General features: G+C 40.3%; 1 protein-coding gene across 6 annotated transcripts in view; it reads right to left on the bottom strand.

The window, feature by feature from the left end:
* The window catches only part of pcloa (piccolo presynaptic cytomatrix protein a), a 45,701-nt gene that overhangs the window by 13,309 nt on the left and 8,017 nt on the right, over positions 1 to 24,375 (bottom strand). For 4 of the 6 annotated variants that reach the window (XM_016574651.1, XM_016574653.1, XM_016574656.1 and 1 more), the window contains exons 4-11: positions 18,133 to 18,462; positions 11,465 to 15,680; positions 9,623 to 11,172; positions 6,393 to 8,445; positions 4,943 to 5,011; positions 3,833 to 3,918; positions 2,208 to 2,283; positions 1,194 to 1,319 (exon numbers count right to left, since the gene is read on the bottom strand). In XM_016574651.1, the coding sequence (XP_016430137.1) occupies positions 1,194 to 1,319; positions 2,208 to 2,283; positions 3,833 to 3,918; positions 4,943 to 5,011; positions 6,393 to 8,445; positions 9,623 to 11,172; positions 11,465 to 15,680; positions 18,133 to 18,462 (8,506 nt within the window). The remainder of the gene's footprint in view (positions 1 to 1,193; positions 1,320 to 2,207; positions 2,284 to 3,832; positions 3,919 to 4,942; positions 5,012 to 6,392; positions 8,446 to 9,622; positions 11,173 to 11,464; positions 15,681 to 18,132; positions 18,463 to 24,375) is intronic. The other 2 variants (XM_016574655.1, XM_016574654.1) reach the window with 2 other exon arrangements.

Here is a 24,375-nt window from a genome sequence, read left to right as displayed (position 1 = left end):
CTTAGCAATGCATATTACTAATCAAAAATTAAGTTTTGATATATTTATGGTAGGAAATTTACAAAATATCTTCATGGAACATGATCTTTACTTAATATACTAATGATTTTTGGCATAAAAGAAAAATCGGCAATTTTGACCCATACAATGTTTTTTTTGGCTATTGCTACAAATATACCTCAGCGACTTAAGACTGGTTTTGTGGTCCAGGGTCACATATTTGATAGAGTGTGAGAGGAGGAGGAGGAGGAAGACAGATGTGAAGTGTCAGTCCCAGTCAAAGCTCAGAATGTTCTCTCACAAAGCCCAGCTGTTGTATATAGCCTGTGCACAGACAGATCCACTCCCTCCGGCTTCACTTTCCCCCTCGCCACCTATCCCGGCCCCTCGTAAATTATGATCGGGAGAAAGCAGCACAAAAGCCGGAGCCCAAGGAGACCTAATTTACAACACTCTGTGCTCACCCTCACCCCTGGAGAAAGAGAGAGCGTTAACGTCTCCGTCACAACTAGGATCAATAGAGCTTGTAAAATTCAGCTCCATCAAAACGGCTGAAATAGTCTATCAAGACAGTTCAAAGCAGTCATGAAATTCAGATTTCACTCTGGGTTTTATTCCAAAAGTCGGTTAAGATTCTTCCAAGTCAACGAGAAACTCTAACCGTCAGCCATCTTTGGACGAATCTGTCACAATGAGGTCCATGTTGATTTTGTAAAGCGCACATTTACATAACGGCATTGCAAAAAAAACACAGCGTTAAAGCAGTAAAACCTCAAACTCTTTTCAGCTGAACTCACCAGAGACATTTCAGTCAAAGTTTTGATATAAATGTAACACTCAACTCTCATTTGATCTGCGCAACACCTACACTGCCGAGGTACAACGCAGAAGAAACACAGTCATGAACCTGAAACTTCAACTTCATTTTCTGCTTCTATCTTTATCTCTCACATCAAGAATGAGTCACTCCTGGAGCCTGGAGGTGAAGAATCACGCGGATTAGCATCATTTGTTTTTCCTGTCTCCTACTCTGAAATATCACGTCACTTTGTGCCCCTTAACCTCAACAGATGTGCTTCTCTCCCTGCTCTAAGAGACAGTGAACATCGATACACCTCTTCAGCTTAAACAAAACAGTGAACTCACTCAGTGACTGGTTTAAAAGAGTAACCACCCTTCATTGAGGTGCCTACCTTCCACAATCTTCCCCGTCTGTTCCGCAGCTCCTCCAGGTAATACTTTGGCAACATACGCACCAATGTCCCCATTGCTGCCCGGGACCTCTTTTCCTCCAACCACACGGATGCCCAGTCCGTTTCCTATGAGAAAAAGAGTATTGCATACACATAACTTGGTCCAAAACCTGCACCAGATGGTAACAAGCCTAGAAGACTGTCTTGTTTTTGTTGTTGTTTTTTTGATAAGTGAATTTCCATTTGTTTCTGAGGTGGCAATCTTTGGAATTAACAGAATAAAATAGTTGATTTTAGTGTGCAATTTTAAAAGTTTTCCATGACTGTTCTAAGACATACATCCTGTAATCCAGAATCATGGTACACAGACCCTTCCGTTACCTTAATTACAGTGCAACAAATTCACCAGTCACAGCACAGGACATTCACCATAGCCTTATTCATTTAAGGCACTTGTTTATTCATCAGTTTCTAATTACGAGGATAATCCCATTTGTGAATTACATGCCATTTTGAGCTTTGATGACTGATGAAACTGGAGGAATGCCAATCTGCCACATTGCTGCGTAATGTCTGCCCCGTTCTAATGCTTAAAGGAACACTGACACAGGAGATCGAGGGGAATCAACCACACCTACAGTACGTGACATACCAAACCATGAGGAGGGGCTAGACAGTTGATGTGCTTTGGCCCAGCGGTTTCATGTCTGTTGACATTTTGTGTGCAATGATGTGGCAAAACAGAGTGCCACAAGAGGACGCTAAAGGGAAACTGGAGAAGAGCTAATGTGTTGTTTAGTAGTAGGTATAAAATAAAACTGTGCCAATGCAATCTCAGCATGGTGAAACTAATGTTTGCATAGACATAAGCCTCGGGCATCTCTCCGTGATGGCCTGGTAGGCGAACAGATCCTCTTTTATCAGGGGCAGCTATCCTAAACGTCTGTCTACATTGTTGGAGCATGTCAGGAAGCCAAGCAGCACAGCATTGAGTATTAAACAGGTTGCACTTACCTGATACACTACGATCTTTGGGATCCCTCTGTAGTTTAATTCTGGCATGAGGAAACGGGTAGTGTGCTGACTTTCCCTAAAGGAACACCAAATTAGCAGAATCAGACTTCATTTTCTTAAAGGGTTAGTTCACCCGAAAATGAAAATTAGGCTGTTTTTTACTCACCCCCGAGGCATCCTAGGTGTATATGACTTTCTTCTTTCAGACGAATCCAGTCGGAGTTATATTAAAAATTGTCTTTGATCTTTCAAGCTCTTTCGTTGTACTCAGCGGGTGTTGCAGTGCTTCGGTTCAAAAGACGTGAAATAAAAAGCACCTTTCCATAAAAAAAAGTGTCTCACACGGCTCCGGGGGGGTGAACAAAGGCCTCCTGTAGCGAATCAATGCAAACGTAATAATCACTTTAATCTAGCTTGCGCTCACTGTTGTACATGGAAGCAGTTCCGGGGGAATCATTGGATGAACTAACCCTTTAAGTGTGTTTAGAAACAGTCATGAAAGTCTACTCCGTTTACTGTCCACTTAAGTGTTTCATTCGTTTATTATCTTCAAGTACAGGTTTTTAATGATTTAATTTTAGGATTACAATTAGGCTTACTTCTTTTTCACAAGGATATATGTTGTCAAAATAAAAGCATTGCTGTAATAACATCGGAATCACTTATTCTGGACTTCATTTTGATACTGCAGCCTAAATTAAGTCGGCAGTCATATCCATAGCCTGAAGAGTTTTGTTTCCACATAGAGCGACAGTTGGGAGAAGCTTTTGTCAACCAATCAAATGAGTTCTATGATGCCGTGCCAGAAAAGCTGACCAATGACAGCAATCAAAACGTGATTCTCATCAATCAATGGGTGGCAGAGAAGACAAACAATAAAATCACTGAGTTAATTGATTATGTGGATCCCACCACCTCGTTTGTTTTGTTAAATGCTGTCTACTTTAATGGTAAGTGACATTATATATCTGAATACTGTACCTGTTTATTTTGTATGACACTTGTCATAAAGTTTGTTTGTATTTCTTTGTGCTTTACAGGTAAATGGAAGACAGTTTTTGAACCAACAAATAAATGGGAAAACTTCATGAAGTTTTCAGGTGGCGCAAGCTAGATTCAAGTGATTATTACGTTTTGAATATGGATATTTTTCTAACAAAAATGCATCAGTTCGCTACAGAAGGCCTTTGTTCACCCCCGGGAGCCGTGTGAGACACTTTTTTTTTATGGAAGGGTGCTTTTTATTTCAGGTCTTTTGAACCGAAGCACTGCAACACCCGCTGAGTACAACGATAGAGCTTGAATGATCAAAGACAATTTTTAATATAACTCCGACTGGATTCGTCTGAAAGAAGAAAGTCATATACACCTAGGATGCCTTGGGGGTGAGTAAAACACAGCCTAATTTTCATTTTTGGCTTAACTAACCCTTTAACACTCTAACACACAATAATATGTTTCTGAAAAACTGTGATATGAATTTTTACAGTGAATCTAAATACAGTCGTTTTTGTCTGATGACCAGGTTTCTAGAAATGTCTCATTTTTGTAGGTTTCTTGCAGTATATATTCACTGCTCCTCCCGAATTGTGCTGAAATGCTAATGCAAAAACCATATGTATCACCTGTCTTCTATCCCCTTGTCCGTTCTCTGTGCGTACATCTCGTGGTTTATCAAACCAGTCAGTTTCCTCCCGTCGCAGGTGGTAAGCTTCAGAAAAACAGATGGAAATTAAAACGTTAAAGTCTGTTAAAACAAACCCCTAAAGACCCTTTGGTAATATCAGGTAGAGACAGCTAAGATACATATGCAGTCTCAAATTCAAACAATATAGAGCCATCTGGGACAGAAAAGGAAACGGTTATATAAAGTAGAGCAGTTATTTTTGCATGCAAACCTAAAACTAAAACAAACCCTGAGGATACATATCTTCAGATTGTATTTCTTTTTTCTATATGTAATTCTCCATAAGAATTCTTTAGAAGAAGATTTGGGGCTGGGTCTGTTTGCTACTGTACCTTCCCCTAAAAATCTGAAGTTTTCATAAGACAGGGGTTAATGACAGACAGAGGTAGGAAATATTTTGGCGTAGTATCTTGTATTGGTGTTGGCATGGGTCTTTCAGCTACAATGTGCAAAAGGAGAGTTTTATAGGGTTTTACATTCAAAGGCAATTTTAGATGTCAAGATGTTGTCATGGACAAGTGAATAATTGACCTCAGGTCATCAGCATTTAACAGAAGACAATTTTAGTGATTATAGACCTAACATTCAGATGTAAAATGATATGGTAGATGTAGATCCTGTTACATGCTCAAACACTCACTAACATGGAGCACTATTATTGTGTATAGCTTTATAAGCGTGACCAATTTTTATCAGGAAGTCATTACTTTAAATAGATTTGATATGCAAAACTATTACTAGTATTATATGAATGATTTTTTGTTAGCCAAACTGGTGAAATTGCAGTAGCTTAAACTGAGAAAATGAATGTTATTTTTTAGAGAGAAAGGAGTGTGAAATTCCAATTTAATCTCAGATGCAATAGCTGCATTCACTAACACAGCTTTACATTAGTGTGCAAATTCGTCATACTTCCTGCAACATGTTATGGAGATGAATTTGCGGTCGATTTGGTTGCCTAACAGCTCATGGGTGATTGGCAGGTGGGTGGTCATGGTAGCAGGGGTGTAGGGGAGACGTGCAGGAGTCTAAGGTGGTTATACTCTACCGTTTGTGACATTCTCATGTGAGTTTCCTGGATCGTCTCTGCTCAAACCCACCAGGGATTCACTTAGTGCTGCAACCAAGGCAAATTCATTTACTTCCAGATGGCACATTTGATGAACACATCATATGCTGTTAAATGTATGGGTCAGTTACTTTTCAGATAAATGAAAAACAAAACACGTTAAAATTGGTGAGTATTTTGGGTTTGAGCATGGCATTCTGTGGTTGTGTGATTCTTTAATTCTATATTGTGTAACAATTACAATATTCATGTTGTTTTTGTATCGTACAGTGAAGTTAATGTAATTTCATAGATAATGAGGGGAAGAGGCATGCAATGCATATCAACTACTGTTTTGATCTCATCAATCTTAAAACTATAGTTTAAATGGTTTCATTAAAAGTAGAAATCAAAAGACAAACATACACACACAGCTGAGAAAAAGCATAGCCCGTTCTATTTGAAGGCATTTATTAGTTCCCAAGTGAAAAGGATAGTAGATAAACATGCAAGAAAGTGAAAGAGTTTATTCAAAACCAAACAGGAAGAAACATGCACATCACTTGTTCTATTTATTAAAGGAACATCAAACATGAAAACACAAACTGGCATGGTAATATTTACTCTGGTACATGCTAGCAACATGCAAGAAGAGTATAATCTATCACTGAAAGAAGTTTGTATGGGCTATGACATTTTGTATATTCTGTATGCTATAACATTTTCTGTATGAAAGGAAGCTGAAACTTCTTTTAACAAAATTAAAAAATTAATGCCTGACCTTTACATAGAACAAAATATCTCATTAATACAGTTTGTTGTGGCTGAGGTTTTACATATAATTCAACATATCTATAAAGCAATACAAAATAACTAAATGAAGAGATAATCTGTGTTGTTATACTATGATTTTTTTTTGCTATAAGGCACTTTATAGATAACTAAATAACTAAAAGATAACACATAACTAATCAAGAACATGTGCAGCTCTATTGTTTAAAAGCAGCTTAACTAAAAATGGGTTATAAGGCTATTCTTATGTTAATGACAGGAGAGATTTATAATATGTCCTTTCATTGTTAGTGTAAGTTTTTCACAGCACAAGTACATATTAACTAAAAATACAAAGACTGAAAGCATGCACTATAAGAGTTCACACAGAAACAAAGTCAGTCTATGAAGAAATCACATGCAAAAATGTTTAAATCCAACTGTAACTATACCACAGAAATGTTACTATAGAAAGACAACTGGGACAGTGTGATTCTTTCATTATTTAAGCATAGGACAAGAAAGCTCAAACAAGACAGAAAAGCAGTTATCAGCAAAGAACTAATGCCTTCATATAGACTGGAATGAGCACTTACAAGATGAGACATAGACAAATAAAAATCTGGAACAGTGTATGAAGAGTCACTCCAAGAGGACAGTCTGTGGACAAACAAATTACCTTCACTATCAGACATGGTGCCCTGCAGATCATCCATTATCACATAGCCACGCCCTCTTGAAGGATCTTCTCTAAGATGCTGCTGTTGAGGGTCTTGGAGGGACAGACATGACCCAAACTGATCACGGGAGTCGGCAGATATGGGTGGGAGCGGACCTGCCGATGCCCGTGCCATACCCATTGGCTGACCCACTGGACTCAGTGGGCTCTCTTCCTCTGAATTCTGTGCCACAATAGGAATACGTCCACGCCCACCTTGTACAATGGGCAGGCTTGTAGGTTTTGACCTGCCTGATGGAGCCTGGAAAGCTGAGGTGTCTGAGGAGGGGTCACCTTCTGCTTTGAGCCTCAGAGATGAACTTGAGGTATCTCTTTTAATGGACAGGTCAAGGCCATACACAGAGGAGGGTCTAGAAGAAGGCCGTGACCTACTTCCACTAGGGTAAGCAGAGTCTTCTCCCAAAGAGGACCTCATGCCTGGGCTCAGATTTAAGCTTTGGCCCAGATTGAGTGAACCTGCCAGATTGGCCCCAAGAGTGGAGCCCAGGTATTTCTGCTGTTCGGCAATGTTCTTGCGTAACCCAAAGGTGATTTCATCCTGCAGAAGTCTGCTTGATCTGGGAGAAGCACTACTGGACCCCAAGTAACTACTATAGTCTGTTTCTAGAGCCGTGCTATCCTGGATGGAGGAGTACTTGCCTATGTTGCTGGTGTTTTTGTGTTTCTGGTAGAGCATAGATGTTGGAAGTTGCTTGGCAGCCTGTTTCTCTAAGGTCAGTCTACTGATGCTGTACTTTTCAGTTTTGGGGAAGGCCCTGTAGCCTCCACTAGACACTCCAGTGCTGGGGGTATAGTGATGTGAGAGTCCAGCAAGCTGCTCTAAGCTTTCAGTGCCCCCTGTGCTTCTCCGGAACTCCTGTTTCAGTTGTTGTTTTAAAAGCTTTAGTTCAAATGGCTCTTCCATTGGGTCCTCTTCATCTTGAGCCTTACCATAGGAGTGAAGTCTGGAGGAGCTGCCCAGGTAGTCTGTACCAACATCTGCAGCAGTGTGTCTCAGAAGACGCTCTGCTTTGGCTAGCTCCCTCTCAGCAATGCCATAGCTGGCAGATGAAAGGCTACCAGTGCTTTTTGCCAGTTCTGCTGCATCTTCTAAAATCATATAGCTCCTTGGTGTTTGATGTTGGTCTAAGTCCGCATAGAAGGAGTCAGCAGATACATTTGACATAGGACTGACTGCCATGCTTCCAGCACGCTCTTCTAGGCTATGCAAGTCAAGGTGGTTACTATATTTTCCTCCCAAGTAAGATGATGTGTCATAGTTGGTGGCAATTTTGGTAGAATCTAATTCAGAGAGGAGAGCAGCTTGTTGTCTGGCTTTCTGCTGAAGCAAGAGCATTTGGTGGTAGCTCTGTTGCTGTGAGGCAGTCAGAGAAGGAACTGAAGAGTAGATGGACTGGGATTGGTATGGCGACTGAGGCTGGTACAGGGACTGCTGGTACTGTGGGTATTGGTACTGGGAATATTTTCTATACTGGTCATGCTTGGTCTGTGGAGGAACAAATTCATCAAGTTCTGACTGTGGTGCAGTACGTGGTCTCTCAAGCCCATGTCCACTGACCTCCTCTCCAACTCTTGTTTCACGAATGTTACTCACCTCACTGTCAGACATGTAGTCACGGTCCTCTGCAACACTCTGCAGATAGGCCCTTTCCCTCTTCTCCCTTTCTTTGAGCAATGCCTCCTTTCTTCGGTTAATGCCCATCTCCAGGTAACGCAGCTTGGCATCAATCTCCTTTTCTTCCTCATCCAGTTCAGCTTGCTTTTTACGCAGTTTTGAGGATTCCCTTTCAACCAGGTCTAGTTCACGGTCAATGTCCTGCAGGATTTTTGCCCGTGCCATGTTAGTGCTCCGGCAGAGACGGCGACGAGCTGAGCCAGTGCTGTAGGCTGTTTGACCAGCGTTAACAGCTTCTTCCTCTGAAGGTGGGTTAGGAAGGGTTCTCTTAACTTTCTTTTGGGTGCCAGATGGAGTTGCACTTGGAGATTCCTTTCCCTTTGAATGACAAATAAAAAGAGCAATATGAGTGTTAATGAGAAAACTATTTTCAAGCTTAATTATTCATAGGAACAACCACAGTGCACATTGTTTCACAGAAGAACTTTAAAAACTAGCAACCCAACACTTAAGTTTTCTAGTTTGATTGAGAATAAAGGAGAATGGTAAAATAAAAAATCTCTAGAGGATTTTGTTCACTCATGTCAGACATGCCATGGGTGGGAAAACAAACACATACTCTATATCTGCTGTGCTGCTGCATTGCCTTTAAAAGGGCAAGCACTGAAAATATTAAAAAGACAGCTAGCATGTCATTGACTACTGGGCCTGGGGCAACATTAGAAAAACAAAAGAGAAATAGAGCAATAATACAATGATTCAGAGTTAATGTAAGCTGAACAATAGCATGAAGATATTACACAAAAAACTATTTGATAAAACTGCTTCAAGGCATTAAACATTTGAAATCATAGATTAACAAAGAATTATGAAAAAAGCAAGTAATTTTACAAGCTGAGATGAGTCTTCTTACAAAAATTAAACACTTATTTTGTAGCGTCTGCATAGAATCATGCATGATCTTTGGGTTTTATGGTTTAAGAGGCCCCTTTTAGCTTTTGCATATAAATTACAGTCCTGGTCACAGACGTAACACTTATTTCAGCCCCTTTTAAGGTGATTTTTGATTCTCTGATGTTTCTCAAAGGTTGTGTCTAAAATTGATGTGAAATACTGCCATCCTTTTCTTTTCTCTCTCTTTTCCTTACTTTGTTTCATTCTGTTTGTGTTTTGCTTAGTTAGTTATATGTTAGATATAGTTTCATTTATTAAATCCCTTATATTCACACATGATTGTCTCTGTTGCTGCTCACAGTTCAAGTCAATGAATGTTCCAACCCTTGCTACATTTGTTAAATTACTGCTAGCACTGCATAAATAAGGAAAGATTATTCTTCCTTGGCCAGGAAAATAATTTTTCTCTGAATCGATAAATGATTATTTTGTCTGCTCGGTGGCCGGACAGATCAAGTAATGGTAATATTGATTCTGCTACAGTTAATTCAAAGATCTAATCTAAATATTTATTATGAATCATAACCAGTTATAATTCGTCATAAATATTTCCCTTTTTGAGCTTGAAATTACTACATTTAAAAAAATCATGTATACTCACAGAGTAACCCTCAGAATACTGGACATTTGCTGCTGCCTTTTCTTCTGCAGTTGGGCTCATGGGTTTGGGGTCAGACATTGACCTTTGTATGACGTTGGGAGCCCTAGGACTTGGTGGACCTTTGGATAAATCTGTGGCAGAGTGTATTCTCTGTGGGCTTGTGTCTCCAAGGGATTTCTCATAGGACAAATACTCAAGGGATTTGCTAGGGGATACACAAGGGGAGATTGGAGAGTACAGTACTTTTGGGGATTTGGGAGGACCTTGGACAACCTGAAGTGTAGAGGCATCTGCTTTGAGGTGAGGAGACTGACCTATATCAAGTGGAGTGGGACGTCTCTTTGGAGAGGACGTTCTATCAGAGTCAGGATAATCTACTCTAGTATCTACCTGCACAGAGTGCCCCCTAAGTGTTCCTGAGGAGTCTGTTTGTACAGAGATTTCAGTTAGGGCCTGAACTGAAACAGCTCCTCTTTCACCCATGCCATTTTTACCACCACGTGGTCTACTGCGCCTGCCTCGAGCAGGAACTTCCCATTCATCTTGGTCTTCATCATCTGTCTGTACACAGCTATCAACACTTTTCTTTGTACTTTTCTTTTTCCTTCCTACAGTGTAGGCCTTTTCAGTATTATCCTCCTCATCAGTCTGGCAGCCACTGTCCATTTTTCGTTCTCCCGCCACAACAAGAGCCTCTGGCAGGACTTCACCTGGATACATCTGCCTGAACTTCTGCTCCTCCAACTGCTGTCTGAGCTGTTCTTGGAGTCTCTGGATCTGCTCTAACTGCTCCTGTTGCTGAGCATAAGTTTCCTTTTGCATCAAAAGGTGGGCCTGTCTCTCCTCTTCTTGCTGACATAGTATTTGCTGTTTCATGGCCTGAAGTTCTTCCAGCTCCTTCTGCACATAAAACTGTTCTTGTTCACGGAACCGCTGTATCTCCTGTCTCTCCCACTCAAGTTCTTCAGCCAAGCGATGCTGCTTCATCTTCTCTAGCTCAAGAAGCTCACGCTCCATCTGGTACTGTCCATCTCCTGGAACCAAGGGTGAAGATAGAGCTTCTAAAGAGGCTGCAATTGCCTCAAGTGAAGCATTTGTGTAGGTATCCATTGCTGCCACTGTGGTGACTGTAGCAACTACATCTGAGAGAGCTGTGGAAAGGCCAGCCTTTGAAACAACAGTCTCCAGATTTAATGGTAAGTCACTTTGTTCTTCTGCAGTGGTTACAGCAATTGCTGAAAGAAAGCTGTGCGATCTAGTGAGAGTTTGATTCTGTAGAGTTGACAGTGATGGCATAGTATCACTTGTGTGCATGCCTGATATAGTATTGTAGGATGTGCTGAAGATAGAGCCAGGCTGGGTGGTTATGGCATACGTAGAAGGAACTGGTGCTGCTACAGAAGAATAAACAATACCATTGGAAGATCTTAGGACACTAGAAACACCATAGTGGGTTCCAACTTCTGAAGTAATCCTGCCTTGAGTGTACTGTGGAACTGTCATTACAGTGCACACTCCTGTAGACTTGTTCGAATAGTTTACAGCTTTACCTGTTAAAAGTTCATTTTGTTAATTAGAGTTCAGCACATACAAAGAGTACAATGGTAACAGCATTGAGATAACCATGCACCATGCAAAGGATGAAAAATTAAAACAGCAAAAGTATACTGAATAGCATGCAGCGAAATGCAAAAAAATAAAATAAAATAAAAAATTGAGAGCATGCAAAATGACTTCCCCAAAAAAGGAATACAGGCAGGCATACAAAAAAAAATCAGCTGGGAATAAGTAGAGGTAATGCAAAATGATATCGAGAAGAACGATCTTCAATCTCATACTGACCTGCCACCGAGATTTTTCCAGATGTCAGGTCTACAGCACCTTCAGTGGCCTCCTTGTAATCATAACTATGCTTACTTTTATATAGGAAGAGACTAGCCTCTGCCAAGTTTGTGTCCGACATCGAGGGTTTAATGCCACCAAGACCTCTCATACCATAAGGAGTACGATCGTATTGATAATGGTCATCTCTGTAGCCAAAGCGATCCTCTGGTAATGGAGCTGAGGGCTGCTGAGTTGTACAGCTGCTTGCAAAAGGAAGATTGTAGACTACATCACAGCAGACTGCTCTTCTTCCGGCAGTAAGATCTACTGGTTTTCCATCATCCTCTGTAATTACAGCAGTAACCACCTCTGCAGTGGACCCATTCATTGCAACCACAGTCTGTGCAGGTTTTACTGTGGTGAGGTCAACTGCACCAGATAAGCCCGTTTCTAGACGAGGGGGTATAGTTGCACCAATGCCATTGCTTGCAATCGTAGGAGCCATTGTTACAGGAACAGTTTTACCCATTGTTGTAGAGAGATTTATGGGTTTCTCTGGTTGAGAATCCACAGGCTTGTAAATAATTTGAGACACAGGCTCAAAGGATTTAGCTGTTGTAAGTTGGAGAGGCATTGATGTAGACAGAGATGCATCACTACCATAAGCTACAGTGGCTGTGCATGTGAGGATGGTGATGTTGTCAGTAACCACTGATACTGAGGAAGTATCAGTGCTTAGGTTCACTACAGATGACTGCACAGCACTTTGCTGATGTCCACCACTATCAATAGCAAGGGACTGTCGTCTTGACTCAGAGGAAGACAGATCCACTCCTTTCATGGATGTCTCTGCATCTATCTTTGGGGTTCGGAGATCCACCACCTCACCAGGATGGTAGGCATGACCATTCTGCACTTGAACTGGTTCAGGTTTTATATTTACTTGATCAACAGAGATGCCAGTGGCTCTTGGAATGGGATGTGGAGGAGGTGTTCTTTCATGCACAACTGACACTGTGGTTCTTTGGACTTCAGTGGTAACTACCTGAACACCAACATTTGGAATAATTGACTGAGGCTGCGTTGAGGCTGAAATAGCCTCGTAGACATGACTCATGCTAGAAACTACCTTCTCTGGACCACATATTTCTTGACTTTCAATAGATTCAGTAATTTGATTGAATGCCAACGGTACTCTAGTTGTTTGTGAATGTGGAGGTGGTTTCTGAAGTGATTCTTGGCTAGGACTTATTGAGGCTTGGGTTGTGATACCTTCTGTAGGTGAACCGGGGTGAGATGGCAAAGTAATAACAACATATGTGTCACGTAAAACCTTGCCAAACCTGGGGGATGTAGGGGACTTGAGAGGAGATGTGGTCTTACTTTCGGCAGAAGGACTTAGATTAAGGACACTATCTGCACTGCTTGTACTCAGTATGGAAGGTCTTGCAGGTGTGTGGGCAGTAAAGGGTGGCTGAGCACCAGCTATGGGTTTGGGAGCTATGGGTGGTTTAACAGTCTCCCCAGGTTTGTGACTGAAGGTTAGGCCTGCAGGGATAGAGGATGGCTTAGGTGGTACAGGAGGAGGAACATGGGGCTTATAGCCTGGAGAGAGAGGCTGTCTTACTGGTACACTGTCCCCTGTGGTTGACATGCCAACTGGAGTACTTCTTGGGGGGACCTGTGGTGGAGTCTTTTTAGGATACATAGAGGGTTTGGGTAGTGTTAGAGGGGGTAAGGGTGGAGGAACTGGAATGTCTGCTTTTTCCAGAGATGCAGCTCTGCGTAGTACTACTGGTTTGGGAGGAACTGGTGGAGCAGTTGATACAACACTAGGTATAGTGGATACTATATAATGTGGTACTATGGGCAAAGGTGATACACTTACAACTACTGGGGCCGATGGTCTTGAAATTACACTAGGAACTGGTGCTGTAAAAGAGTCAATTTGACTAGAGGCACATGACTTGGACAAGTCAACAACACCTGTCTGCTCAATTCCTGCATCTTTCTCTGTGGCATCCTGTGAATCAGTTGATACTGCAGGCAATGTTACTTCTCTTTGTAGTGACAAATCACCTACGACTGGCTCTGAGGCTGATGTTGTATGGAAAGCCTCATTCACAAGTGGTTCTGGTTCAGTCTTTGTAACTGAAACCGTAGCTTTCTTAGAGTCCTGAGCTTGATCAGCAATGCTCTCGTCACCAGATTCCTCTTCACCTGATGAGCACTGTGTCACTCTCAGATCAGGTATAGGCAGTATTCTTCGTAGGGGAGCTGGCTCGGTTTTTTCAACTTGAGCTATTGCTGTCCCTTGTGCCATGCCATTCAGATCAGGGCCTGCTTGAGTTGGACTGGTTCCTGGAGTTAGTACTGCTCTTTGCTTCTTCATAAGTTCTTCATAGGCAGTTTCTGCATCTAATAATGGTTTTCCATTCTTTCCGGACTGACCTGTGATGCTTGATGACATAGTGCTTTGCTCTTTGTTTGAGTCAGTATCAGGAAACACAGTTTCTGCTTTAGGAACATCTTGTACTGGCTTACTATGTGTTATCTCCTGTTCATTAAGCATCATCTCTTTCTTTCTTTGCATCATGTCCTCATAAACCTCATCAGGTGATCTCAGGGTTTTTTTGGGTTTCTCTGACACAAAAGGTTTATCTGGTTCCTGCTCATGGGATGCATCATCAACAAGAGACTCATATGCATAATCTTCTATCAGCATGCCCCCATAAAGCGATTCTTTACCAGGTGGATGTTCCTTTCCATCATTAGTTGGAGATTTAACCTTGAGTATAATCTCTTCATATGCCTCATCCGCACTTCTTAATGTATGCTTTCTTTTTTCTTTGGACTGACTATCAATGTGTTGCTCATCCGTTGGAGAGTACAGTGAGACTGAAGTTGGTAAATGATAAACTTTTTGGACAGCAACAATCTTCTCAGGAAGAATCTCAAAGCTCTCTGGTTCTGACTCCATGCTTAGGGAGAGGTCTGAGCAGGAAGACCTGCGGAATTCCTCCATCTCTGCTTCCTGTCGTAGCTCTTCCGTGGGAGATGCATCCTCAATTGGTGAGAGGTTGCTTGGTGGAGTTTTGGGCCTTTCTCTCCTTCTCTGTGCCCGTATCTCTTCTTTGTCTTTCTTTGACTTTTTTCCTGTGCCCTTCTGCTTCTCCTGTTCTCTCAGAAGCTCTTCTTCTTCTCGCAGCTCCTCTTCCTCTGATGAATCCTCAATAGTAGGAAGCATCTGACCTGGCTGCCGGTGCTTTGCTTTCCTCTGCTGTTTGCCCTCACCACTAGACCGAACATGACTTGGGCTGCTGCTGTCACTGTCTTCATCAAGAGAAGACAAAGATGTTGGAGATGTTCCTGGGGTAAAACTGGATGCAAGTAAACTGGAAGAGCCTTCACCTCTTGACCTGTCATCAGGAGAGTCTGTAAGGCTCTCTAGCTCACCATCATCTGATGTCTGACGTACAGTTGCTGTACTGTTGAGTTCAATTGTTTTGAAATGTCGTATGCCAGCTCCATTGTCTACTGAAGGTTGTTCCCCTTTAGCTAGTTCTTCAATTTTAGTTACAGAGATAATACTCTTCCGTTCAGGCTCATCTTCTGGACTGATACTGCTCTTTTTGAGATGGCGTCTCCCTTTGCATGACTCACTTTTGTTCTTTTCATCTTTCTTTGCATTTTGTTTCATTTGCGACTTCTCTTGATCTTTAATTTTTCGTCTGGCAAGGTTTTCTTCATCAGATGGTGATGCATCCTCATCTGCACTCATCTCTATGATCTGCTTCCGGATGAAATCCTCCTCGTCCATAGGACTCTCCATTTCTACTTCCTTATCTCCAACAGTCTTTTTCTTTTGCAGTTTAGGTGAAGGTTCTCCCTCACTACTGTCCTCAAAAGAATCTCCTTGGATATCAGTTGGAACCAGAAGTTTTTTCCGCTCTTTTCTTGGTGCATCAATCTTTTGCTTTTGAATTTCTCCATGTTGGCCATCCTCTGAGCTGGGTTCTGGAGATATCGGCAACACCTCCAGTCGACGCTTGACCTTTGGAGTTTCAGTTTGTGATTCCTCTTTAGATGTTGTCTGAGCCTCTAATATTGGAAGGACGGTGCTTTCCAACTTGGCCAAGTCTGAAGGGCTCGTGGGACTGCTTTCTTTATCTTTCTCACCAGGCTCCCTCAGTAGCTCACTCTCTTTCACTGGGACAGCAGCCACTTCTTTGTTCTACAAAACAGAATTTTTTTATTTATTTAACATGTTATGATTTCAACCATAATAAAAACATGCATTATATTTAAAAAGAGAAATGAGAACTACATAAGATAAATGTTGGGATATTGTAGGTGTCTAGACAATGAACCTAGTTTTTCTACAATTTATCTATACCTCTACCTAAGATCAACTGTTGGATACTGTAGGTGTCTACACAATTAACCTAGTTTATCTACAAGATATCTATACCTCTACAGCTACATGTACAGTTACCTCTCCAGATTTTTCAGTTTTATTAGGCTTTATCAATGGCTGTAGCACATCATCCCATTTTTCTTGTAGTTCAGAGGTCAACTTCCCCTCCTCTGATTTGTTTCTTTCCTGTTGGCTAAATGTAGATGGTGGGGAGACTAGTTCTACATCATGGTCTAGGCTATGGGGCACACATTTTGCTATAGATTCAAATTTAGCTTTTTTGGTGATTTCCAGGTCAGTTACAGCCAGTGATTTTTCCATCAGCTCCTCTCTGGCTAATTTATCTTTTTCACTAGATGTAGTAGATGTTACAGCAGGGGTTTGGACTTGTTGTGTCAACTGCAGCTCTTCAGGCTTGATCTCAATTAATGCTTTTTTGTCTTCATTCTTACTAACCATCAGGAATGAGGGGACTTCTATTTCCTGATCAGTAAGACCGTTTGGCATGGCAGATTGTTCTAGATCTTTTTCTGTCACAGAGTCTGGAATCTGCCTAATATCTGTCTGTTCTGGCAATATGTTTTCTACCATCTCATTCACGGCTGCATCTCTTCAGGCTTGATCTCAATTATTGCTTTTATGTCTTCATTCTGGCTAAGCACACGGGATGAGGGGACTCCTATTTTCTGGTCAGTAAAGCCACTTGGCATGACAGACTGCTCTAGAGCTTTGTCTGTCACAGTGTCTGGAATTTGCCTAATTTTCTCTTCTTCTGGAAAATTTTTTTCTACCAACTCTGAAGCATTATCATTATTAACAGATGATAGTCCATCACTAATGACTTTACATTCATTCTCTTTCTCGGTAACAACAGCATCTGACTCTGTGTTTTGCTCACAGACTTTCTCTGTTTCTGACATTTTTTTCTCTGGTTTGGGAGCAGCTTCGTGAAGAGCTGGAGGGTATGTATCCTCCATCTTTTTCTCTTCTATGTTATTATCTGGACTAATCTCTTGTTCAGAGAAAGTGCTTTCAGAACTACATTCAAATTGTATGTTGTCAGACAAAGTCTTGAGAGTGACTTTCTGCTCTGTGTTCTCAAAGATTTCTAAATCTCCACCTGCTTGATCTGGCATACATTTTTCCAGCTCCGTTTTATCTGTGCTCATCTGTTCCTTTTCCAGTGGCTTATCCTCTTTTTCAACACAGAGCTCTTTAGTGCAGTGCTCCTTTGGGTTATATTTCCAACATTTTCAGCTCTATTTTCCAATATTTTTTCTGTGAAGTTGAGTTCAATAACTGGAGATGGTGAGGGCTCATCTAATTGTGTCTGTGATGTGTCCTCTACCTCTATCTTATCTTCTGTTAGACTTTTTTCAGAATTCTTATTGTTATTATCTACAGAAATATAATTTGCCTTAAGACTAGAATCTTTGCTAGTGACTTCTGACTTTTCAAATGGGTTATTTTGGGGGGATAACTGTGTTGTTTCTGTAACCTGCTCTTCTGTAAATTTGTTATTTAAAATGGCCTCCACTATGACCCCATTTTTAAGTTGATCTGCTTTATTTTCTGGCTCTGCAGATACTTCCTGATAAGTAATATTATAGGATGGCTGATCATCACTGGACTCAATCCTTGGTGCCTCAATTTGCACAGAGGCTTCAGGTTTCCTCTCTGGCACATTCCCTATGCTACTTTGATCATGATCAGTAGTTGCTGTCTCGATAAGAGCTTTCCTTTACATGCATGTTATCTACTGTATCTACATTTGAGGGTTGTGTGAGCTCTTCAGATTGTTTCTCTGTGGTCTGACTATGTGGTTCCTTGTTTATAGGAGAGCTTGCATGAGACTCTGTCATTTTGATCTTTGTTGCTGGCTCTGATGTCTCAGTGCATTGTGGCTCTATTTCATTTTCTGAAATAGCTTCCATGTCACTAACAAGAAGGGTCTGAATTACATTATCAATTATAGGTGCTTCCTGACTGCTTTCAGGCTCTGTTTCAAAAGTGTTAGCATATTCTGGCTTTTGGACCTGGCACTGTTCTGGCTCACTTTTATCTGCATTCTGTACCTCTGTAGGGTCCTCAGATTGTTCTACAATTTCAGCATGTTCTACATCTGCCCATTTAACATTTGCCATCTCTTCTAAAACATGAGGTGAAGGAGGGGCATCTTCCTTAACTATTTGCTCAAATGACGTTGTTAAGCCCTCTGTGTTTTCATTCAGGGTGCCAGGTGCTTTTCTTTGATCTTTTCTGGTACTACCTGTGTACTCTTCGGTACTGGCTCTGCTGTAACCCCTTGTTCTGCATCTGTATTTTTTACATCTTTAGCATCAACTTTGGCTGAGACTGGCTCAGACTTTTCAGCTGGGGCCTGAGATATGCTGGGCATCCGTTTTAGCCCTTTGGCAAGGTTAGCAGTGGCAGTAGGTGCAGGAGAGGAAGGGGTGGAGGATGCAGCACAGGCTGGGGAGGATGGAGGGGTGGGTTCGTGTTTGGCTGGTAACTTGGATGGAGAAGGTGGAGGTGGCATATCCCCAAGTTGCCCAGACAGAGCCCTTTGGGTCTGGCAGTTTAGGCAGAGCCATTCTTTCTGTAAAAAATGAATAATAGCAGATTTGAGAGGAAGTATTGAAAGTTGAGGTGCTATAATACATTTCCAGCCTCTGATTTTTCAGTGTTGCACAACCCATTTAACTAATAAACATCTGATACTACAGCAAAGGATAACTTACTCTATTTCTGGAGTGATTTTAATTGTATGTAACCTAAGATATTGTTAATTTATTATTAATTGTAATGGGATGAATCTTTATCAGTTCAATGTCAGAAAAACCTGTTCAGCAAAAACTGCACTTCAACAGTTTACAGATGCTAGTGTATATATGGAGTGAACACATATACATTTGTATTTGTGGAGGTGGGTGCAATGGTCTTTATTTTTAGGCTAATATTGAAGTTAAACAAGCTAAAAGATTAAGCAGTTTTAGGCAGTACTGTGTAGATATACTTTAATGTATGGTATCCCTCCAACTTACAAAGGTAGGCTACACAAAATAATCTATTTAGAGTCAATTAAATCTGCTAGCAAACACATTGGAAAATGCAATAAAGGGAATGTGGTCTATAGTTGTTCACGGAAACTATCCTTTCAGCATAATTTACTTGAGACCACATGGGAAAAAAATTCTATCCCCCACTTAAGCTGTGATTGAGATTTGAACACAGCTCTATTAAAACTAACAACTGTTTATAATGACTGTTTCCCTGATATTCCAGCCCACATGAATTTATTTAGACAGATTTCAAAGATGTATTTTCTAAAGAAAAACAATGGAGCTGCTGAAAGCTACAAAAAGAGCAACACTTGAAATGTACTGAACCTTGTGGCATCAAGCAGAGAACTCCATGACACTGGATGAACCACAAATGGTAACGTCAGAGATGAATATTACATGTTAATGGGGGATGCAGATGCCACAGTCTTCTCATGAGGAATCATGCCCCACTGGCTGATGCAAATTCAGAGCGATCTATGTTAGGCTTCAGTGCTGAGGCATGCTTAGCTATATTTTGGTTCTCCAATGGCTTGGCTGCAGGGATTAGTCTAAATCTAGAGGAGATCTGGGATCCCTGTGCCACGCAAGGACAGAGACACTCTGAGAAATAGATATTTCAAACCACACACAAGTTGTATGGCAAGACCCAATACTGCATGTGTGCAAGGACTGAGTTCAAGGACAAAGACACAATCCTAATGAAACCCTATTAGATGAAAGACTGATGTGATTGTAACCTTATGAAAAGTACTTGTCTTTCAACATGCTGAAAGGTACATCAGAAGAGAAGGATATATTATCCTATCTATCTAAGGAAACAATGAACAACAATTACAAATCTAGGAAACTAGGAAAATAAAAATATAAAGACTTTCAAACAGTCAGGTCAAAGTAATGTTAGCTGGATCACATTAATTGCCAGTAAATATAATGATCAGCAAAAACAGATGTCTGCTCTCACAGTGGTTACCAAGGTAAATGTTTAAAGGGCTAGTAATGTAGAAAAATGCAAAATGATCAATTATTAGTACACAATGCAGCTTGAACCTGAAACATGGACTTGAAAATGAAAGTTGCGCTCAACCTTTTCATGTAATTCATCAGCCACAAAGCAATCTGCCCATGTGCCAGATTACAAATTACAAGATCAGATAGAGGCGATGTAGACTTGGAACTGGATGAAAATCTATTTGACTCACAGGTCACAGACTTCAATTACTATATGAAACATAAATTGAGTCATTTTATTCAACACATGAATAATTCAACATTTATTTATTCAACACATTCTCTACATGATCTGGCTAGCATACTCATGTATTTCAAAATTCACTAGGATTTACTTGCCTCACAAACAGAGGCACTAGGCACTAAATCCATCAGCCCCAGAGGTGAAGAGACTGTAAATGATGCAATATAACGAGAGTTCAGGCAGTCACATTATTTGTGGCTCGGGCTGAAAACATTGCTTGTCTTCTCACCACTCATTCTTTCATATTTGCTGAGTTTGCAGACAGGAATATCAGACAGAACTACATGACGGTTTTTTTTTATGAAGGCCAGAATTCTTAAGAGCATCTTAGGCTGCTAATAAGGGTTTGTATCTGAGATTTATTACAGATTATTTGAATGGGAAATCGCAGGCGATTCATTGCCGATTTTGAACGCGATTTTGTGTAGCTTGTCAGTGATCTATGGCTCTGTGTAGTAAATGCTGCTCCATCTGAAAGCACGTGCTGGAGATTTACTACTAATCACCAGAAGCGGTTTTACTGACGAGATGCGCATGAAAATCGCATTCGATTTTTTGCACAGCCCTAGTGTACAGTAGAGAAAAATTGGTTTAGAAAAAAAATGCATGTTTATGCAATGGTGAATTGTAATTTTTGTAGCTTTTTCAATGAAGTTCAATGAACCTGACCTTAAGTTTCCTTCTCTGTCAATCAGGAAAAGTGCTTTAGAATCCTTATCCAATGAGCACAGATGGGTGTGCTTACTCTCAAAGCCAGAATGTGTGTATGTGCGAAATCTGTCAATAAAGGTGTGAAACTGAGCTAAATTTACTAAAAGCCCAAAGACTATGACAGTCTTACTTTGCCAATGAAATGCATTCACTTACAAATCCTACCCTGTCAATCGAAGTTTCCAGCAAAATTATTTTTAATTTTGTGTAAAATAATAATAAAAAAATTACTATGGCAATTCCTTCCATCAGATGCTTTCCAAATCTTTGTCATTTTAATTTTTGATGTCAAATTTACCACAGTTTTACTGTAGTGACACAATAGCTGCATTTTGGTGGAATCAGTGGTTACCAAGGTAAATGTTTAAAGGGCTAGTAATGTAGAAAAATGCAAAATGATCAATTATTAGTACACAAAACATAGACACTCCAGTTATACTGTAAGTTTATCTAGACTTAGATACATAGAATAAACCTTTTTATTTAATTTATAGATTCAAATGTGACCAAATTAAGTATTCAAGTCAAATAGTTTTCCTACTTCTGTCATAAACACACAATAAGCAAACAAATAGGAAGTCATATTTTCTCAGTAACCTTTCCACACACTTCCTCCTCCAAATTCGAATATCATTCACCGCCTCCTCTCTCACTCTCAATGCCCTTTCTTTCTCTCCTCCTCTCACATCCGCCACCCCTCTTCCTCTCCTTATTAGCTAGCTACAGTAGGTCTGTTTGAGGTTCAAACTTCCTCTAAGACTCTGTGTTGGCACCATACCGATTTCCTGGTGCTGTCTGCACGGTTAAAATGTGCCAGTTTTCATTATAATAAGTGTCTGATGTTAACAACACACAAAAACAATAAAAAAAGGAAAACAAAAAAAACCTCCAGATAACTCAATGTATCTGTGGTCTACAAGGTGAGTTTTATATCTGTTAGTTTTTAAGTAAACTAAAAGGCTAGTGTAAAAAAAAACAACATTAAGTTTAAAGAGATATTATACACATTAAAATTTTGAGTCAGCATAACACGTGTATTTCGCAGTGGCGAGACTGCTGTCTTTGTACACTGAGAGCTTGGTTTAATGGACAGGGTGCCTAGTGGCTGTCTCTCAGTCATACACACACAAAACACCTTCACATCTAAAAATACGACTGCTTTCAAAAGATCAGGGAGAGGATGGCACGTGGTGGACACTGCAGGAATGTGTCTGGCCTAAAAGAGAGGCTTTCGAGCTCAAAGGAAAATGCACACAGTCACATACACAGCAATACAAGCTTGCTGCCACAAAGAGGAACATCTCCCATAATGTCCTGCAGTCATTCTTGGCTCTGCCTCTACCACTCTTTTGCCACTCTGGCTGTTTTTGCCTCAATGTACTGGAGAGTACAGAGGCACAGCTTTGACTGCGAGCCAGACAGACATGTAGAATAAAATACAGACAGACGGGACTGTGAAAGCATAACATTTAAGTCACACTGTATGATTAAACCAAGAATAAACAATGAATATTTGAAACTCCAGATAAAACAAATATTTGGTGCCTCAGCGTGACATTCACATGGACACATCGTCCTGTAGATTAAGAGACCGAGCGGTGTTTTTCAGAAATGCAGGCTAGAAATCAGAAGATTGCTAAAGATAAACAAAGCAAACATCATAATCAAACAGACAGGCGGACAGATCTCCATGGTGATGGAAGGCACACAGACACACACGTCTGTACACATTATATAAAGTGATCAAATAGACAGATTGGGAGACAGCACTTGTAGCTATGGGAACAGCACAAGCAGACAAAGGAAGGTTGAGTAGCTCTTTAAGGCATTCAAGTTGAAGTATTAGGAAGAATTAGGAAGGAGTTTAACTTCTCATTTCTAGGCAAAAATGTAAACAGACTTGCAAAATTTGTTTATCCAGCTGATCCTGTCAATAATGAAGAGAATGAAATAAATATTTTTTTCTTTGGCATAATGTGCAATGATGAATCATGCACATTGAGACTAGGAACACGTATTTAGAAAGTAAATTATGATTTCATGTTGACTTTAAGAATTAGATGAACATGTAAACTGGTGAAATGCATATTGACAATAATATTCTGTTAAAATGTACCCTTTTTTCAAGCCTGAGGTTAATCAGGTCAAAGACAGAATGCGATCACCCTTGCTCTACAGCTATAGAGAGACAGCACAATAGCATGAAGCAGTTCTGGCTTCTAGATGCTCAGATTTAGGGAGGTGGTGGATTATGTAAAACTGTGGATTTCTGCTCTGAGGGAGGCCATGCAGTGCTGTATCTGACCCCAGGCTGGAAATACTGAGGAAGGGGAGTCAGCTAAATCTATTAGTCTGGTGGAGTGGGAGGTGGATGGGTCACAGTGGGCGTGAACGTGTGGGCAAAACCTTCGAGAATAGAGACATGGCAGAAGAAAAACAACATGCACTTTATTTCACGTTACACTGGGCTGTCTGTGAATATGCAAGGAATGAATGGGTCATCTTTGAGGTGGGGGCGCACTGTGGGGAGGGATGACACATAAGGTGGCTGGCAAGTGACTCAAAGCCTAAGGCAGATGGCCAACCAAAAAAAACAAAAACAAACCAAGAGTGTGAAATCTAATCTCTGGTCCAGTTCTCTGTGGGACTGTTGTGAAACTGTCAACATTGTGGCACATGAAAAAAAAAGTGTCACACCTGATTTGCCCAACATTACCTACCTCATAAGCCATAAAAGGACAATGTTACATTGCTTATTAACTAACAGGACATGTGCAACTAAGCACAGTACTGCCAATTACAAGTTTGGGCAACTAAAAACATTTATATAATAATTTAAACTAAAGAATCTGAATACTTAAAGTCTGTGGATGCACCTTAATGAAATGTCCCGGGTTAAATACTGTCAAGTTAAAGGAGTATTTCAGGTTCAGAACAAGTTTAATCGACAGCATTTGTGGTATGATTTCCACAAAAATTCATTTTTGAAACATGCCTCATTTTATTAAAAAAAAAAAGAAGAAAAAAAAAAAAACAGAAATCAAGATTATGTTGAGGGACTTACAATGGAAGTAAATTGGGCCAATTGTCATTTTTTGGAGAATTTAAAATTCAAAAAAAAAAAAACATTAAATATTAAACAACATCTAAATATATATATATATTTAAAAAATACTTTCATTAAATTTTCTGTAAAATTGTGTATTATTTCAGCCGTAAATTATTCTCGTTTAGGGTTTAAGGCATTACGTCAACTGGATATAACTTTACATAGAAAAGCTTAGTAAGTGATTTTTTTTCACACTAATATTATGATAACATGCATTTTGTTTATGTCTTGTGGTTATAATATTGCAACAGTCAGTATTTTAACGTGAATGGTGAATGGATTGGCCCCATTCACTTCCATTATGCCTCACTGTAATCCAGATACTTTAATTTTTTCAAAGAAAAGGACAGACATCGAAAATAAAATCAAAATTAC

Source organism: Sinocyclocheilus rhinocerous, unplaced genomic scaffold (genome assembly GCF_001515625.1).
Source record: "Sinocyclocheilus rhinocerous isolate Xijiao unplaced genomic scaffold, SAMN03320098_v1.1 scaffold1164, whole genome shotgun sequence".
NCBI lineage: Eukaryota > Metazoa > Chordata > Actinopteri > Cypriniformes > Cyprinidae > Sinocyclocheilus > Sinocyclocheilus rhinocerous.
This window is presented reverse-complemented; position numbering and strand designations above follow the sequence as displayed.